The following is a 20,936-nucleotide window of genomic DNA, read 5'->3' as shown; positions in this document are numbered from 1 at the left end:
CTTCTGGTTTACCAGAATTACCTAATAAGCCAAAAAACAAACAGACTTACCATTACTGCGTTATCACACCAGTCCAGTTGAGGTTTACCAGGGACTAGCTTCTCCTTGTGCTGTTTCACTGCCTGATTTATAGCTTCTATGTTTGCTTTGTACTCTGGTGTATTGGATCTATAAATAAACACAAACATCTGTACGTGTTCTAAATTAAAATATTACGCAAATTACGCTATTTTTTGTTTGTCTGTTTTAGCACCATTTTTCAACAGTATTTCAGTTATGTAACACGTGACAGTTAACCTAACCAGTGTTAAGGATTCTGTACCAGTTCTAGCCTGTTCTCCACAAGTAAATGCCAACTTCTCCACAGTAATCATAGGTGGAGAAGGAAATGACTTCAGACACAATGTCATCAATCAAATCAATACAGAAAACATAGGCCTTGCCCAGAGATCCAACCAACAACCCTGTGATCCGTAGATCTGCACTCTCCCTACTGAACTAAGCAGATGGGCTTCAATGATGCCCATAGCAAAACCACTGTTACCAGTACTAAACCTGATGTGTTGGCGTTTGCACACTGGTGTAGAGGAGTCCTGAACATACTTGATTTTCATTTGCATAAAAAAAAAAAACAAGAACAAGGCAAATTTTACATACTGTGAAATTAATTTCATGAGCATGAATTTTTGTCACTTCCCTTACAGAAGCAAGCCTCTGTGGCATACATGCTGCGTATTTGCTGTGTATATGCCGCGAACACAGTAGTACGCCAGAGGAGTACATTTTACATACACCGCATGCCGCGTACATGCCGCGTACTATTTCGACAAGTACACAGCATGTACGCAGGAGGTCACTAGTACACTTCAAGTACGCAGCACAGACTCTGAAAATTTAAGGAGTACACTGCATGTATGCAGGAGGGACCTGTACAAGAAAATAGTACACTGCATGTACACCGCAGATACTTTGAAATTTGTGCAGTACACTTCATATACGCGGGAAAGACTTGTACAATTTCTTTTGGCATTTATACTTAGTTTTTTTTTTATAAGTTAAAGTCTGAAGTAAACTTCATATACGCGGGAGGGACTTGTTAATTTTCTTTTGGTGTTTATACCTTGAATTTTTTTAGGTAAAAGTCTGAAGTACACTTCATGCAGGAAGGATTTGTACATTTTTTTTTTTTTTGGAAGCAAGAACTTGATTTCCGAGTAACTTTTATCTTAATAGCATAGAACAGTTCAGATTACCGGTATTCTGAACAATGAAAATTTGCCAAACTATTTGCAATGTTCATTTGTGAAGCTTACATTTTAGTGATTTCTGAGCTGCACCTTGCATGCAGTGTAAAAATATATTCTTTTTCATTTTGAATTAATCCTGGAGCTTTCTAACTTGGATAATTGAAAAGCCTTATTTGAACTTCGTTGCATTACATTTTGTAATACATGAAATAATTACCAAGATAATGCCTCAACAGCGCCCGAATGAGAAGAATTAATAGCTCTCACTGTTATTTGAATACTCTTAAGCAAAACACCATTCTATCATGTTTTATAAAGGCTTTAATGCTCATTATGTTAACTCATTAAGGCCTCACCAAATTAAAAAGTTGTTCATCGGATTTGCCGCTCGTATATTTTCAGAACGTTTTTGGCTAATTGCGCTCGCCCCATTGGAAAAATCAAAAAATTTTTGGTGCGCTACTTTTTCGGACGTAAAAGTGTATAAATGCTTATATAATTCCAGTCCTAGATTGTTCTCAGATGGATTTTAATCAAAATAAATACATACTACGCACACATCGTCTAGTTATATAATAAATCATAACACTTATATTTAGTTGCATTAAAGTTGTTTCCCCTTGATGCAGTTACGCCATTTTCTTCAAATGTTTACCAAATTACATGCTACAAAAATTGATTTATTTCATTGAAAAGTGGATGAAGAAATAGAGGATATTTGTTTGTTTGCAGTGAGATATCGAAATATATCATCACCAATAAGGGAGACAATTGAATATTTTCACGAAGGCGGATTTTATGCTAGTTTGTGAAGATCAACGAATTTTCTGTTTATTATGTGCATAAATGTTCATATAAATCCAATATTTCATGACGAAATTCGGATTTATTTAAGCTACCGTGTTACATATGATACATCCGCTAAATTACCATGGACACTTAGGTACATTAATATCGAATATTGGTGATTAGGTTCATTAAATCAACACGACGCCATTTTGTTTTTAAAAACAAAAACTGCATTTAAATATTTTGTGTAAAAATACACAGTCCGCAGCTAACAGAGACATTGACAAATGCCGGTAGTTAAGTAGAAGCATATTTAAAACTTTTCGGGTCAATCCGTCAGTTCGTTGAATAACCGGAAGCTTGCTTTGTTTACCAAAAGGTTATAACACACTAAATAGTTGTTGTTCTTTATTCTATATAAAACTGACCTAATTCCAATGACCGCAACACACATCAGGACCCATTTTAAATTTCTGTAACTTACATTTTCTTGAAGAATATTGTCAGTGTGAACTAAAAATCAAAAGAAAAGTGGGGGTCATGTTTGATGCAAGAAAAATAATTTCAGTCAAACACACAAACTGCAAAATCAGCTAAAAAATGAGACCCCAAATTATACTGGTGGTGTATGATCTAAGTTTCCATGAAAAAATTTGTCATGTTGTTATTTCATTATGAAAATGCTACCTACATGTCAAGCATAGATCTGTCATGTGATTTTAGCCAAAAAATTGCAAAGAAAATAAGGAAAATAGCTCTACAGCGCAAAAAAAACTGAGGACTATTTGTGTCCGCCATTATGCGACTACCATTTTTTTTTGCGCCATTTTTCTATTTAGTGTCTGTATGCCTATAAGAAAAACCTTTTTCTCTGACAGTGTGCCAGTTTCATTTGAAATGTACAAGAAACCCAAATGCATGAAGAAATACAAGGTTTTAGCTTGATATCAACAGTTTCTAAGTTTTTACGGCATTTTCAGTACCATAAGACAAAGCGTCAGATTTTGTCAAAAATAGCTGTCGCGACATAATTTTGAAGCAGTTACCCTAAATTCAGCCTTGTTTTGCCCTGTTTTGACATTTTCTACCCTGATCTGCATGCAAATTACACATTTAAACTGTTATATATGTTCACTTTTACCTCAGATGGCCAGAAAATAGCAATCAGTAGCCTATAAGTATGCAGTTTTTGAAAAAAATACGCTCAAAACAGTGAAAATGTGATATTTTTGGGTTTTATCCTCATTTTCAACAAAATTGCAATTAATTTGTCATTTTCTATCAAATTCTAATCAAACTAGCCCATTCCCGCCATCATCTGGCTAGATTTCACTTTTTACCAATGTCATCTTATAGGTTATAACACACTAAATAGTTGTTGTTCTTTATTCTATATAAAACTGACCTAATTCCAATGACCGCAGCACACATCAGGACCCATTTTAAATTTCTGTAACTTACATTTTCTTGAAGAATATTGTCAGTGTTAACTAAAAATCAAAAGAAAAGTGGGGGTCATGTTTGATGCAAGAAAAATAATTTCAGTCAAACACACAAACTGCAAAATCAGCTAAAAAATGAGACCCCAAATTATACTGGTGGTGTATGATCTAAGTTTCCATGAAAAAATTTGTCATGTTGTTATTTCATTATGAAAATGCTATCTACATGTCAAGCAAGCATAGATCTGTCATGTGATTTTAGCCAAAAAATTGCAAAGAAAATAAGGAAAATAGCTCTACAGAGCAAAAAAACTGAGGACTATTTGTGTCCGCCATTATGCGACTACCATTTTTTTTTGCGCCATTTTTCTATTTAGTGTCTGTATGCCAAAACACACGCAGAAGGTCAGATTAAAAAACAACACGAAAAATCTAAACAACTGAGGAATATGCGTAAGTCCTTGGAAAGTCAAGCTGCAGAATTAAATATCATAATGAATTCAATAGAAATAGCTAGGAAATATTGATCTAGGAGCTGCATAGCATAACAAAATGGATGGAAGTTGGAACACAACTGGCTGGAGTTGGAGTGGGAAAGTACTTCGACGAAAATGCTGGCATATTACGTAAGGTTGAGTTGATGTCTTGTGATAATTAACTGAGACAACAACCAACTAAATGTGCTGTCGCCAGTAAAATCTACCACACGATAGTGAACCAATGGAAAAAAGTAGAGGAAACACACATATATCTGTAGCTACATGAATGGCAATGCCTAGCAACCAAGCTGACAAAGGTAACATTATTTCTTTTGCAAATTTAATTATATAGCTAGTCTGTTCTATATAGGATTGTCCAGCAGTTCATGACTCGTGTATGGCTTGAGTATTAGTATAATCCAGTAATTTTAAAGGCAGCAAAGGGAGGTAATTAAAGAATATATTTCAAGCGAGATAATTTATCTGGAAAAAAAAGAAGTTCGGCACAGTGAGTGATATCGATTTATATCTCATTGCTATTTTCCAGTATTTCACCAATAAGCATAAAATAAAAGCATACTAATTTATTTGATAACATCAATCTACATTATTTTGGTAAGGGTAAATACTTATTGATGCATGTCACTTATCTTTTTTCTGTTTTTTTCTGTCCAAATGATCAGCATTTGCATACGAAAGTTGGTGGGGTAAGGAATTTACATTATCACAGCAGTTTTGCCACAAGAGTACACAGCATGTATGCAACAGGAGTACACAGCATGTACGCCGCAGGACTCGGGCCAGGAGTACACAGCATGTACGCCGCAGGAGTACACAGCATGTACGCCGCAGGGGTAGTACACCGCAGGCTCATTTGCATGTGGAAAGTGTATGTGCCGCGTACATGCTGCGTACTATTTCCCGCATACTAAATTCCTCCAGCGTACATCCTGTGTACTATGTAGTCCGCAGCATGTACGCAGCAAGTAGTACGCGGCAGAGCTCATTTGCATGTCAAAAGTGTACTACAAACGTACTATCGGTGTATGTGCGGTGTATATCCTGCATACTATTTAAAGCCCTTGATTTCAGTACACATCATGTATGCATCATATACGCTGTATGTACACAGCAAGAGTACGCAGCAGGCCTTTTTCTTCTGTAAGGGTTTGGCCAAAAAACAGCTGTTCCTTGAGGCTGTAAGTTTGAGATTTTCATATTTTAAAGATTAAATAAATGAGAATTGTATTTGTAACCTGGGAATTGATTTGTGGACTGATGCGACCATGAAATCCTAGGTTTTTAAGTTTTATATTACTGTGAAATCATTAATATTCATGGGGGACTAATTTTTGTCAATTTCGTGGTTGAGTCAATCCACGAAATTTAATCCCAACGAACAAGTAAAATTCCCATTCATTTTATGTTCAAAAGTTTAAATCCACAAATTCATATCCCCATGAAATTTCTGTTTTGACAAAAAACACAAAATTTCATGCCCACAAAATGATTTTACAGTATTCCATGAAAGAAAGAGTACATAATTCTTGAAGAAAAGGAAATAACATTTTCATTACAAAATGTATCTTCACTTCTCAACAGTTAGATAAATTTGCTCCTTTAATAGCCTGACTAAAACTGAAAATTCTGCCATTAATAAACTACTTAATGTGAAGACATACACTGAAATGATATCACAAATGATATCAAGGAGGAAATATTGAGGTCAAAGATTCAACTGTAGCACACCAGAGTTAAAATGAGCAAGCAATTAATAATGCGCAATAACATTAGATGAAAGATTGGGAAAATGTGTTAGATTTCTGATAGAAACTAGAAATGTGTCACAGACACGGATGCCCCCGCAACATGAGAAAGGTCACAGGCATAAGTAATTTATAGTAACAACTAAGGGAAGTTAATTTAAAAAAAATAAAAAAATTCTAAGTCCACATAAAAATCCTTACCAGGAAGAGATAAAAAGTTAAAATACTTCTTAAAACTGGATGCAACATGCATGTTGTACTACTGAAAAATGGTCTTGTTTTTTCCCTATGACCAGTAATAAGAAAGTTACAATATTTTTTTTTTTTTGGTTGGGTTTAACGTCGCACCGACACATATTAGGTCATATGGCAACTTTCCAGCTTTGATGGTGAAGGAAGACCCCAGGTGCCCCTCCGTGCATTATTTCATCACAAGTGGAAACCTGAGTAGAACCACCAACCTTTCGTAAGCCAGTTGGATGGCTTCCTTGCATGAAGAATTCAACGCCCCGAGTGAGGCTCAAGCCCACATCAGTGAGGGGCAAGTGGTTTGAAGTCAGCGACCTTAACCACTCAGCGACGGAGGCCCCAAGTTACAAAATAAGCTATTTATAGTAACAACAAAGGAAAGTAATTCTAAACTAGGAACCTGGTTCTTGCGCATGACATTCTGTCTCATGAGGGAATAGAAATGAGGCAACTTACATAAAAATCCCTCCATGCATGAAGAAGAATTACTCAAGACAAAGTCAATCTTGTATGTGACCTTTGGCCTCGAAGTGTGACCTTCACCTTAGACCTGGGGACCTGGATTTTGCGCATGACATAATCGTCTATCCATTATTATTATTTGTGTCAAATTATTTTGAAATAGGACCATGCATGACAAAGTTATGGACCAGACACGAAGACCACATTATCAGTATATATGTAGTGAAAATTGGCTAAGTTCAACCAAGGACTGTGACCTTGACCTTTGAGCTAGGGACCTGGCTTTTGCGCACGACACATTGTCTATCCATGCATATTACTTGTGTCAAATTATTTTGAAATCGGACCATGCATGTCAAAGTTATGGACCGGACATGAACATCACCCTTTCCCGAACACACTGACAAACAAACATACACACGGACAACGGTAGCACTATATTCCCCCCAACCCGATTTCATGGCGGAGGCATAAAAACTCCATTCCTAACAGTTACTGTTTCAATCTATTTTAGGCAAGCCATACTTACTTTATGATGTATTTTTCACCAGGATCTCGCCCTATATGGAACAACAATGGTTGAGCTGTGTTGTTCACCTGTTCATGTGTTGTTACATTTTCTATTGACTGACCTGGACAAAAATTGACACCCTGCAATAATAAAATGTTCTAATTCATACATCACATCTTAAATAAAAACTGAGAAACTCCTAAGGTTAGACAAAAATGACCGTATGATCTTATCAAAATTCATAAAGCTTCGTGTATGCTTCAAAGCAAATTTGGTGAAAATTGGTGCAGCAGTTTAAAAACAAGAAATTGAAGTAAAAGAAAACAATTTACAGAGTACAGACAGATGACAGACACAGCTCGGTCATAATAGCTTACATATAACCAACAACATAGGTGAGGTAATAATGTTATCTTTCATTTTTAGTTTTGTTAAAGTGTAGATTTATTGACTGTAGGATTGAGAATTTGATCTCGGGCCAAGTCAAATATTCTCCATAATGATTTAACAGATGACACTGTTAGTGAAATCATCCCGCACCCACCTCTAAATCATGTAGCAGTTGGCAGTTACTTGTGTCTAACCCAGGAACACCGGTAGATTATACATGCATTTTTGCAGTTACAACAGGCTTAGAATCTTGAGTACACAGCTCTTACCCTGTTGAATTCCTTCACAGAATTTGTCCATGTCCACAGATGAGCCTTGTATTGTCCTACCCTCACTGCCATCAGTTCATTGCCACGGTAATAGAACAGGGGTCTGCAATAAAATGGTAGACAAGATAATTACAATTATGGCTAAATACAAGCTATGACATTTATTTTATGCAAAGGGATTCCAAGTTTTCTGTAATGTTGATGAAAGCATTAAAATATGCAGAATGTCTTTATATATGAAATATTAAGACAATGTGACTCGTGCATGATGGAAGATAAATTACCACTTGTTCAGTACGCATAGTATCCATTTTCGTGAACTGCACGTTTTAGATGAGAAATAAATTGAAATGGGTTAGTACATTTTCCCATTCATGACCATGGTTCTTACAGTATACCTAGGGGTAGGGTATAACATGTACAGTGGCATTTTCTCTTTGGTCTTCTGCCAGTGTCTGTGTTCTTTTGTGTGAAATATTTATAGAACTGTGTCAGGTCACAAATACTGATAAATGAAAGTATTCTGGCAAAATGCACAATACAACATTTAGTGTAAAATAAAGAAATTGATTTCTGAACTGTTAATATTTACTTTATATGGAATACAAGGCATATTTTTATAGAATTTACAGAGGTATAAAATAAATTACCTTATTGGACGCACTTGCGTACAAAATACCTTTATTTTTTCTGTATTTGGACAGTTCAAAACATCCCATGTTAAACATACTATAAAGCCCAAAACACGTGAAAATGTTCCGAAAGTAAATCGGGTGAAAGTAGGTGCTCTATGTACAGAGTTTGATTGTGCATCTTGAAATCAGGAAGGCAGAAATACAATATTCAGTGACTCATTTTTTATTTAAACTAAAATAAAATAGATATAAAATAAAAAGGTTATTTAACACTGAACTGTACAATACGTGATATATTTGGACTCATACCCAGCTGGAAAAACCATATTGGACTCGCTTGGCGGCTTGTCCAATACGGTTTTCGCAGCTGGGTACTCGTCCAAATATAGCTCTGTATTGTAAAGAACAATGTTAAATAACCTAATATTATTTATAGTATATTGTAATCTACTGTCTAACATGTTCCACTAATTTAAATCAAACCAAAATTTATATAGTCAAATTTGACCATCGTTTGGAAATAAAACTGGCCACTGTTGACAGGTGGACACTACGGTATATACAGGTATTTACACTATTTATGGAGAAATGGGAAGAGAAACTATTGGCCTTTATAAACAGGTTTTATATTAGTGGCCTGTATTCTGAGGTGGTCTTTAGTACAGCTTTAACTGTATTTATAAATTTTAAGCTGGAATTTTTTTTCAATGGTTAGAAATTTATTCAGGCCCAGTCTGCTCATACTTGGACACTGTATTGTTATTTTATTTAGTCCTGTAGGATCATGGAGTCTGTCAAATGCTTCTGTATAATAGGGTTCTGCTAAAGCTAGTGCTATTGGATGTGAGGGCTGTTTCACATTATATTGTACAGTCACTTGTTGCAAATGACCGTTCACGATTGCATAGATAAAATAGATATAGAGTAATACGTATTAATTACCTATTAATCTCATAATTTCCAAAGAGGACTTTGGTTAGATCAAGCCCATCTACCACTCTGTCTGTAGGTATATCCTGACCTGCCAGGCTGGCAAGTGTTGTATACAGATCCATTAATGATCCCAGCTGATGTGATACCTGAATAGGAAAAACAAAACACCTTATCACAATGCAGCCTGTGTACAGCAACACTGCTGGGAATACTGATATTTGTTTGTTGTTTGTCTACAAAGACTGCAGGGGAGAAAACATCTGCCTTTTCAGGAAGGAACTTGTTCTCCAGAGCTGTATGTTATAGAAATTACCATATTAATCAGAGGTTGATGATGTATCAAGCTGACATGGAGAAAATATGCCCCATCTGGGGATCCAACTTACGACCTTGCGATTCTTAGATCTGTGCACTCCCTACTGAGCTTAGTGGCAGGCTGGCTTAACTAAGGAGGCTGATACAGGTAATCATTGGTAAAGTGATTTCATTTTGGCCTTATTATTTGTCCTCTGGCAGATATATTGGACACGCAAGTAAACGTCACCCTCGGATATCATATGTCAAGAAGCTTTAACTGAAATAATTTGGAATTGCTGCTGTTGTCTTCATAAAAGTAGTTTGTACAAGAAATGTAAGGGGTCTACATGTATAAATAATTATCATTTAAGCTGACATTCTACAATTATATTATAACATAGCACTAAATTTCTTAAATTTAGCATTATAACTGCTTTACTGAGAACACTTCTACATGTTTTTCAGACTATAAAAGCGCTTTTTTAAAATATAAATACTGCCTCAAACACACTGCACCACTTCTGTTTTAATTTATCAACATTTTTTACAAGCGTTTTAAATGTTTTCCAGAAAAAAATACAGATATAAGTTAATCACATATGCAAAGGCAGAATTGTATTATACTGGTAAAACAGTTTCCTTTCAAAATTCTAATATACTTGTTTCTGTTAAAACACACTTACGCTAAAAAGGTGCCACATTAACAGGCGATGATATCAATGTTTTTGTTGCAATCAAGGAATAGCGCCAGTATATTTTATCTTCTGTTTTAGATAATGGGCATATTAGAATCAAAATAATGTGTAGCAAAATCATGTTATACTTAGATTAATACACTCAAAATGGGTTATGCCATGTATAACCTCTTTTTTGTGTATTAATAACGCTAAAACATGATTTTTCTATACATTATTTCATAAATGATTTGTTCGTCTGTTCAAGCATAGATACCTGTCCAGAGTTTATCCTTGTAGGCCACCAGGCTATAGAGGGCTCTCTCATACCACCTTCAAATGTTGTCTCCTTCCCACAAAGAAATGGTCCATTACTTCCTCCTATATGTATATAAAATCTAGTTTATAATACAGAAAGTATGAGTTTAACATTCCTTATCAGTCAGATAGCTTCGCTCAATAGGAAGAACACAGATCTATGGATAGATGGAGTTATGTTTGATGCCCAGGTAAGAAATAAGTTCTCCTTGACATTTTGATAGAAGACTGTATCTCTAACCATTTGTCCTCTACCTTTGATATATGTGAAGACACTATCATTTGCTTGTGGAGAATGGGTTAGTACTTGTACATAATCCAAGGGCTCTGGTTTAGATAACTGTCTGCCAATTACAGGACTTAAATATTGTTGAAAAATGGGCCTAAAAGCCAAAACAAACATAGCAGGCTGAATTAATTTCATGAATACAATGTAACAAATAGTTACCATGTATTTTCGCATATGTGGCAGCACCATTGTCTGATGAGAAGAAAACAAAGGTGTTTTCATGAATTTCTAGCTGTGTTAACTTGTTTAATATCTTCCCAACACCATAGTCCAGTTCCCTCACCACATCTCCATACCTGCAGCCCAAAAAAAGTCAAAATTTAGAACAGTCTTACCACTTTGTATTCACTTAAAGATTGAGAACAGTTTGTCATAATGTATACAGTTTAACCCTTATAATGCTGGACACAAATGATTCTGCCTTTGCAACCAGTGTAGATCATGATCAGCCTGCACATCTGTGCAGTCTGATCATGATCTGCACTGTTCGCCATTCAGTCAGTATCTTTTTAGTATGCACCCCTTTTAACAGTTAATGGTTCTGTCCAAACTGAAAAATGGACAAGCTCATTATAGTCAGTTAACTTCCAAAATATTTCAATTTCAACCTGGCTTATGTAATCACCTGTCTTAAGCAGTCACATTGTGTTGATCCCTCAGCTGGTTGTTTAGTACAGGTTTGAATGTACACTGCACTGACAATTATTACCACCAGAGGGTGATTAAAACAATTCTTTATCAACACATATTTCTTATCTAAAGGTAAAAACACCTTTGTTTCCATGTAGAACTAGTGCTTTTTTATAACTAAATGGCTTTTTATTACTATTATTATTATATTATTATTATATCAGATTTATACAGCTCCCTTTTCATGATAAACATGTCCAAAGGCGCTTTACATATAGCAAACGCAGCCACACAGGGTGCGAAATTCAGCCTCTACTATTACAGACACAGAGCAATCTGACCAGAGGTATAGAGTGGGAGACACTCAAGAGCATCTCAGAAATTTCCAGTGCCTGGACCAGGATTGACAGTCAAGCGTGTAACAACTAGACAACCAGCTTTTTGGTACCAAAAGAAGTAAGACAGTATTAAACCACATATATCTTTTAGTGCAAGTACATATATTTAATCAGAAATATGACAATGTTGAGATCCGATCAATCTTGAACATAATGAAAAGTGATTTTTCTTTTCCATAACCTTGCCAAAGCAATCAATGACAACCAGAAAAAAACAAAAATTATGCATAATAATGGGAATTTCATTGCGAGTTATTATCAAAATGGGAATTTACATAAATACAACAAAAAACTCCATAGAAATTAAAGTCTGTCTCAACTAATTTTAGATCTGCGATAATTCATTTATACTACATGTAAAATTGTCAAAAATAGCATCGTTTATGCCAGAAGGTTTATATCTCTAGGCATGTTTTATTCTTAAAGATAAAAAAACAAGAGGGCCAAGATGGCCCTAGGTCGCTCAACTGAGAAACATACCATAATTGTGTAAACATGTTTGACCTAGTGATTTCATGGAAACAAACATTCTGGCCAATTTTCATTAAGACTGGACCAAAATTGTGGTCCCTTGCGTTTAAACAAGTATTTTCTTCGATATGACCTAGTGAACTAGTTTTTGACCCCCGGATGACCCATATTAAAACTTACCTAGATTTTATCAAGGCAATCACTCTGACCAAATTTCATGAAGATCAATTGAAAAATACAGTCTCTATTGCATACACAAGGTTTTTCTTTGACTTGACCTAGTGACCTAGTTTTTGACCCCAGATGACTCATATTCAAACTCAACCTAGAATTCACCAAAGCAATCATTTGGAACAAATTTCATGAAGATCAATTGAAAAGTAAGTCTCTATCGCATACACAATGTTTTTGTTTGATTTGACCTAGTGACCTACTTTTTGACCTCAGATGACCCATATTCAAACTCTCAACCTAGATTTCATCAAGGCAATCATTCTGACATAATTCTATGAAGATCAATTAAAAAATACAGCCTCTATTGCATACACAAGGTTTTTCTTTAATTTGACCTACTAACCTCAAATGACCCATATTTGAACTTGACCTAGATTTTATCAAGGCAATCATTCTGACCAAATTTCATGAAGATCAATTGAAAAATACAGCTTCTATCGCATACACAAGGTTTTTCTTTGATTTGACCTAATGACCTAGTTTTTGACCCCAGATGACCATATTTGAACTTGACCTAGATTTTATCAAGGCAATCATTCTGACCAAATTTCATGAAGATCAATTGACAAATACAGCCCCTATCACATACACAAGGTTTTTCTTTGATTTGGCCTAGTGACTAGTTTTTGACCCCAGATAACCCATATTCAAACTCAACCTAGACTTGATCAAGGCAATTATTCCGACCAACTTTCATGAAAATCAATTGAAAAATACAGCCTCTATTGCATACACAAGGTTTTACTTTGATCTGACCTAGTGACCTACTTTCTGATCCCAGATGACCCATATTCAAATACAAACTAGACTTAATCAAGGTAATCATTCTGACCAAATTTCATGAAGATCAGTTGAAAAATACAGCCTCTATCACTTACAAAAAGTTTTTCTTTGATTTGACCTAGTGACCTAGTTTTTGATCCCAGGCGACCTATTTTTGACCTTGGCCTAGATTTCATCAAGGTTATCATTCTGACCAATAGTCATGAAGATCAACTGAAGAATACAGCCTCTATCGCATACACAAGGTTTTTCTTTGATTTGACCTAGTGACCTAGTTTTTGACCCCAGATGACCCATTTTCAAACCTGGCCTAGATTTCACCAAGGTAATTATTCTGACATAATTTTTTGAAGATCAGTTGAAAAATACAGCCTCTATCGCATACACAACCAAAATGTTGACAGACAGACAGATGCCGGACATCAAGCAATCACAAAAACTCACATGAGCATTGCTCAGGTGAGCTAAAAATAAAATGAAGAATCAAGATTTTGTGATTTCCTCAATAGACATATGTTGTAAAATGATGTGACATCTATTCCAATGTAATCTGGGGGTTGGTTCACAGTTGGTGAGGTCTGTTTTATTATTATTGAACAAGAAATGCGGCAATGCCACGAAACCAGGTTTTCAACACTTTTCATAAGAATAAACAAGAGTGCCAGAATGTCACAATATACGCCCGTCACAGCAAATTTCTTTACTCTAGCACCTGTATTTGCAGATGTAATTTTAATTTTGTGGTTGTTTAGTAATCACTGTAATTCTTTTGTTTTTCTAAGTCCACAAAAAAACTCCTTACCAGGTAGAGATACCTTAAAATACACCTAAAATTAGAAAGTAACAACTATGTTGTACCACAGAAAAGTGGTCTTGGTTTTTCCCTACGGTCAATTATAAAAAAAGTTACAATATAAGTTATTTATAGTAACAACTAAGGGAAGTTAATCTTAAAAAAAAAAAAAAAAAAAAAATACAAAATTTTTTTTTTTAAGTCCACACAGAAATCCTTACCAGGTAGAGATTGGTCAAAATACACCTCTAAATTGGATATAACATGCATGTTGTACTACAGAAAACTGGTCTTGATTTTTCCCTACGTCTAGTAATGAAAAAGTTACAATATAAGCTATTTATAGTAACAACAAAGGGAAGTAATTCTAAAGAAGGGAACTGCGCAAGACACTTCGTCTCATGATGGTGTATAATTGTGCCAAGTTACATCAAAATCCCTCTATGCATGAAGAAGATATGCTCCGGACAAAGTTTTCATTCTTGTATCCTTTGACCTCTAAGTGTGACCTTGATCTTAGACCTAGGGACCTGGTTCTTGCGCATGACACTCAATCTCATGATGGTGAACAATTGTGCCAACATTCTTCAAAATTCCTCCATGCATGTAGAAGATATGCTAACCCTAACCCTAACTCTATTTTTAGTAACAATGACCTTGACCTTGATCCCAGAAACCCCAAAATCAATCCCAAGCTACAACTTTATATAAGTTTTCTATACACCAAGTTTCATCACGATAGCTCATTCCTAAGTTAAGTTATTGACCGGAAACCCTTTTTCTATTTTAAGTAACAGTGACCTTGACCTTGACCCCAGAAACCCCAAAATCAATCCCAACCTTTGTCTTGATATAAGCTACATACATACCAAGTTTTGTTCAAATATCTTTACCGAAACAAAAGTTATTGACCGGAAACCCTTTTTCTATTTAAAGTAACAGTGACCTTGACCTTGACCCCAGAAACCCCAAAATCAATCCCAGCCTTTGTCTTGATATAAGCTACATACATACCAAGTTTTATTCAAATATCTTTACCGAAACAAAAGTTATTGACCGGAAACACCAGTTTGATGCCGCCGCCGCCGCCGCCCGCCCGCCCGACCGACATCTACCCCAATCTAATAAAGGACATGAAAGAATCAAACAAACTTCATGCAAATCTTTTATGATTTACTTGCATGGTGGGCCCTATATAAACATTTCCCCACTAATGAAGTAATTCTTTCTGTTTTACTTTTTAACTTTTTGCTGAAAATGTGTTTGTAGTTAGAAACGATGTAAATTAAATGGAATTCAAGTGTATGTCATTGTTTCAGCCATAGATTATTAGGGTTGGGACTGCGGTCTCAGTAGATGTACACGCATTCCATTTTATTCATTTTCATTAATGTGGGTTACTGTTGTAATCATCAAAACTATCCCAGTTTGGATGTTAACACTTTGGTTTTTAGGATGAAACTTTTTTTTTCATATCAAGTGTGTACTGACTGCTTTCTGTTGTGTCTGTGCATGCTGTATTTATAGTAACCGTTTGAACTTGGCCTCTAAGGTTGAATGCAATAAAGTACTGACACTGTAAGGTCTCAATATATTTAAGAGACACAATTTGTCATGCTAACAGGATGAACCACAAAAGCATGCTGCTAACAACATTAAACAAAACTGCCTATAAATGGGGGTACTTTTTACCAACTTGTTCAATGCCATTATTCTTTTTATTCTAAAAACACATAAAATCTGTTTTAGTTTTTCCATCCTTGTGTCTTCTATGTGGCCCTTTGGTGAAATATCAAAGCAGAGTGATTTAAATATCACTCACGACGGTATGTTAAAACATTTTGTAGATTCAGTAGACATGGTAGATCTACTGACAAAATGAAAATATGACTATCTGTTTCATTTTTATTTTAGCATTTTCTCCTTTTTATATGTATTTCCTGTGTATTACCTCAAAGCCTGTTTTTATGGAAGGAAAAAAGCTATTTGAAAGAAAAAATAAGTGTGAAACATCCCCGAGGACTGAGCATGTATTTTCCAAGCATAACACATGAACTTTCCTTTTAATCTCCAAAAGAGAGAATCTTTGTCAATGGCCACCATAAATAAATAACAGCAAGTTGCTGTAGAGAAAATAAAATTCAGCCGCACTGTAAGTCTAAATGATTGCTGCAAAAATCCCTTAAATTCCCGAGGGGGACCTTTTATGATTCGCAAAAACTTGTTTTATGTCCTCTGTACCAATTCCATTTCTTCAGATAAGGCCAAAGTTGAGGTCAAAAATGGGATGAGAGAGACCTTAGTCATACAAGTATTAATTATTAAGCAGTGTATCTGGAACTCAGATTGATATACCAGATGAAACAAACTGACTAAACTGGTACAAATATAGTGTGAAACTATTTCATACAGGAAAAGTCAATGTACATGACTGTTAAAAATGTGGTTGTTTATCAATTATACTTACAATCCTCTCCTGCTGGTTCCCAGGAACTGTTTGGAAGCATACAAAGGTTCATGTGTAGCATCCACTGCCCAGTACAGGAAGAATGGTTCCTGGTTCGAGGCTTGTGACTCTATGAAAGTCAGTGCTTCCTGTAATTATATTTTTCTATAAACCAAAATGTTTTCCTTCTATACCAATTTCTATCAATTTACATCTGGAAAAACAATTCCTAATCCCTACAGAAGCATAGCTTAACTAATTAAGGCATTTCTGCACATTAAGATCAAGTAGAACTGGCAATGTTCAATCTGATTTAACCAAGACTTTACAAAGAATTTACATTAAACTAATAAATTTCAGCCAATTAAAAGATGTGGTCATGTTTTTAATATTTCCCTTTACTAATTTTAAAAAATCAACTCTTTAGCAAGTTTTTATGTCATGTGTCTATGGAAAAGTCAGATAAGATCACATTCTGACATCAAACATGTGTGAATTAATTTTCAAAACTGGACAGGATCATATTCAGACACCATAAACATATATGGATGAGTTTTCAAAATTAGAAAGTACACTGCAACCTCTGTAGAGCAACACCCTTTGGGAGATACAAATATTGACTGTTATGTAGAGGTTGTTGTTCTGGAGAGGTAAATTTGATAGTATATTTCAGCTTTGGGAAATTTTGATCATGTTGTTATAGACAGGTTTTTGCTTAAGAGAGGGCCACTCTGGAGAGGCTGTACTGTATCATTATTCTGACACCAAGCATATATGGATGAGTTTTCAAAATTAGAAAGTACAATTATTCTGACACCAAGCATATATGGATGAGTTTTCAAAATTAGATAGTATCATTATTCTGACACCAAACATAATATTGATGAGTTTTCAAATTTAGAAAGTATAAGTATTCTGACATCAAGCATATATGGATTAGTTTTCAAAATTAGACAGTATCATTATTCTGACACCAAACATAATCTGGATGAGTTTTCAAAATTAGACTGTATCATTATTCCGACACCAAACATAATATGGATGAGTTTTCAAAATTAGACAGTATCATTATTCTGACACCAAACATAATACGGATGAGTTTTCAAAATTAGATAGTATCATTATTCTGACACCAAACATAATATGGATGAGTTTTCAAAATTAGATAGTATCATTATTCTGACACCAAACATAATATGGATGAGTTTTCAAAATTAGATAGTATCATTATTCTGACACCAAACATAATACGGATGAGTTTTCAAAATTAGATGGTATCATTATTCTGACATAAAATAGGAGTTGCAAAATTTGATACCATCATAAAATGACATCAAACATTTGTGAAAAATTTCAACAAGAGGGCCATGAAGGCCCTGTATCGCTCACCAGACCGACTGATCTAAAGATCATCAAGATTAACATTCTGACCAAGTTTCATTAAGATGTAGTCATAAATGTGGCCTCTAGAGTGTTAACAAGCTTTTCTTTTGATTTCACCTAGTGACCTAGTTTTGACCCCCCATGACCCAGATTCGAACTTGACCTAAAGATTAACAAGACTAACATTCTGACTAAGTTTCATGAAGATATAGTCATAAATGTGGCCTCTAGAGTGTTAACAAGCTTTTCCTTTGATTTCACCTAGTGACCTAGTTTTTGACTTCACCTGACCCGGATTTGAATGTGACATATAGATCATCAAGTTTAATATTCTGACCAAGTTTCATTAAGATATGATCATAAATGTGGCCTCTACAGTGTTTACTAGCTTTTCCTTTGATTTGACCTGGTGACCTAGTTTTTGACCCCACATGACCCAGATTTAATCTTGACCTATAGATGATGATCAACGTTCACATTCTGACTAAGTTTCATTAAGATACAGTAATAAATGTGACCTCTATTGGTGTAAACCAGTTTCTCTTTTGATTTTACTTGGTGACCTAGTTTTTGACCCCCCAGATTTATGCTTGACCTTAAGATCCTCAAAATTAACATTCTGACCAAGTTTCACTGAGATATGATCATAAATGTGGCCTCTACAGTGTTAACTAGCTTTTCCTTTGATTTGACCTGGTGACCTGGTTTTTGACCCTACATGACCAAGATTCAAACTAGACCTTATGATCATTGAGATATAGTAAAAAATGTGGCCTCTGCAGTGTTAAGAAGCTTTTCCTTTGAATTGACCTGGTGACCTAGTTTTTGACCCAACATGACCCAGTTTCAAACTTGACCTAAAGATCAACAAGATAAACATTCTGACCAAGTTTCATGAAGATATAGTCATAAATGTGGCCTCTAGAGTGTTAACAAGCTTTTCCTTTGATTTCACCTATTGACCTAGTTTTTGACCCAGATTTGAATGTGACCTAGTTTAACATTCTGACCAAGTTTCATTTAGATATGATCATAATTGTGGCCTCTACAGTGTTTACTAGCTTTTCATCCCAATTCACTCAGACAAGAACTTGACCTAAAGATGATCAACGTTCTGACTAAGTTTCATGAAGATACAGTCTTAAATGTGGCCTCTATGGTGTTAACAAGCTTTTCCTTTGATTTGACTTGGTGACCTAGTTTTTGACCCCACCTGACCCAGATTTAATCTTGACCTATAGATCCTCAAGATTAACATTCTGACCAAGTTTCATTAAGATATGATCATAATTGTGGCCTCTAGAGTGTTAACAAGTTTTTCGTTTGATTTTACCTGGTGACCTAGTTTTTGACCCCACATGACCCAGATTCGAACTCGACCTAAAGATGATCAACATTAACATTCTAACTATCTTTCATGAAGATACAGTCATAAATGTGGCCTCTGTGGTGTTAACAAGCTTTTCCTTAGGAATCGACTTGGTGACCTAGTTTTTGACCCCACCTGACTCAGATTTTATCTTGACCTAAAGATCTTCAAGATTAACATTTTGACCGAGTTCCTTTAAGATATTATCATAAATGTTGCCTCTACAGTGTTAACTAGCTTTTCCTTTGATTTGACCTGATGACCTAGTTTTTGATCCTACATGACACAGATTCGAAATGGACCTTGAGATCATCAAGATTAACATTCCAACCAAGTTTCATTGAAGATACTTTATTTATTTGGGTTTTACGGCGCACCAACACAGTATAGGTTATATAGCGCCAAACAGAACTACAAATTTTGGTTCCACATCTCATTTACATCGAAATAAAAACATGAGGTATGGAATCAAAATTTGCATACCTGCTGGAATCACAGAGTTACTGCAAAACCAAGTGTTAAGACCCTATTAGTCGCCTCTTACGATCATGCAAGGGTAAGGCAGTGGTTCCAATTCTTTTCATACACAGACCGTCCCAGAACCACATGGGGCTTCATTGAAGATACAGTCAAAAGCGTGGCCTCTACAGTGTAAGGAGCTTTTCCTTTGATTTGACCTAGTGACCTAGTTTCTGACCCCAGATGACCCAATATCGAACTCATTCAAGATTTTATTGAGGGTAACATTCTGACAAAGTTTCATTAAGATTGGGCCAAAATTGTGACCTCTAGAGTGTTAACAAGCTATTCCTTTGATTTGACCTGGTGACCTAGTTCTTGACCCCAGATGACTTAATATCGAACTCATCCAAGATTTTATTAAGAGTAACATTCTGAACAAGTTTCATTAAGATTGGGCCAAAATTGTGACAGTCAAATTGTTGACGACGACGATGCCGACGCCTACGGAGGGATGACGACAGACACAGGGCGATCACAAAAGCTCACCTTTGAGCACTTTGTGCTCAGGTGAGCTAAAAACTAGATATATGATAAATTTCTGACATGTGTGAATGAGTTGCTAAGAAAGAAGATAATAGACTACCTGAATGTATAACTGTGTCAAGTTGGACTCTCCTGTAGCTCTGTCAATCAAAAAATCTTGGTAATATCTGAAACGTCAAGAAAAGCAGATGTTAAATTACAACATAAGACATTTTTCACAAATATTCCACTTAGGTCTTACTTGCACTTTCTACAGTTTTGACTTACTTGCAGCATCTTACATGAGATGTACTTTTTCACTGCATATACTAAATAACTTTTCCAAACTCCACAATTTTTTTTGTTGTTACCGCATTATCAAAATTTTGACACATTTCAGTGGCTAATGGACACAATTTGGCAAAAGTAATAATCCATTACATAGGGGTTTAATAATTATTCTAGTATAAAACTGCTGTTCTTGTCACTTTTCGGGGGTGTTTTAACGGGAGAAAAATGTGTGTAAACAGAGAGATTCTCACGCCCACATGCTGTTAAAACACCTTTTTATACACGAGCATTCCCTGTCAAAGAGTAAATGCACTTCGGCCCAATTACAGATATTTCAAAGAGAAAAGACATCAACATGAAACAAGAGTGCCAGACTGTCACATAATACGCCTGTTTTAATATTC

The 20,936-nt window shown here is 35.3% G+C and overlaps 1 protein-coding gene across 2 annotated transcripts in view; it reads right to left on the bottom strand.

Annotated features, from left to right (window-relative positions):
* The window catches only part of LOC123548759 (N-acetylgalactosamine-6-sulfatase-like), a 33,252-nt gene that overhangs the window by 7,012 nt on the left and 5,304 nt on the right, over positions 1 to 20,936 (bottom strand). For both annotated transcript variants that reach the window (XM_053546060.1, XM_053546061.1), the window contains exons 6-13: positions 20,363 to 20,429; positions 16,527 to 16,654; positions 10,910 to 11,046; positions 10,421 to 10,524; positions 9,182 to 9,318; positions 7,605 to 7,707; positions 6,964 to 7,085; positions 51 to 168 (exon numbers count right to left, since the gene is read on the bottom strand). In XM_053546060.1, the coding sequence (XP_053402035.1) occupies positions 51 to 168; positions 6,964 to 7,085; positions 7,605 to 7,707; positions 9,182 to 9,318; positions 10,421 to 10,524; positions 10,910 to 11,046; positions 16,527 to 16,654; positions 20,363 to 20,429 (916 nt within the window). The remainder of the gene's footprint in view (positions 1 to 50; positions 169 to 6,963; positions 7,086 to 7,604; positions 7,708 to 9,181; positions 9,319 to 10,420; positions 10,525 to 10,909; positions 11,047 to 16,526; positions 16,655 to 20,362; positions 20,430 to 20,936) is intronic.

This window comes from Mercenaria mercenaria, chromosome 6, assembly GCF_021730395.1.
Source record: "Mercenaria mercenaria strain notata chromosome 6, MADL_Memer_1, whole genome shotgun sequence".
Taxonomy (NCBI): Eukaryota; Metazoa; Mollusca; class Bivalvia; order Venerida; family Veneridae; genus Mercenaria; species Mercenaria mercenaria.
Note: the sequence above shows the minus strand (reverse complement) of the source record. Positions and strands in the feature narration are given on the sequence as shown.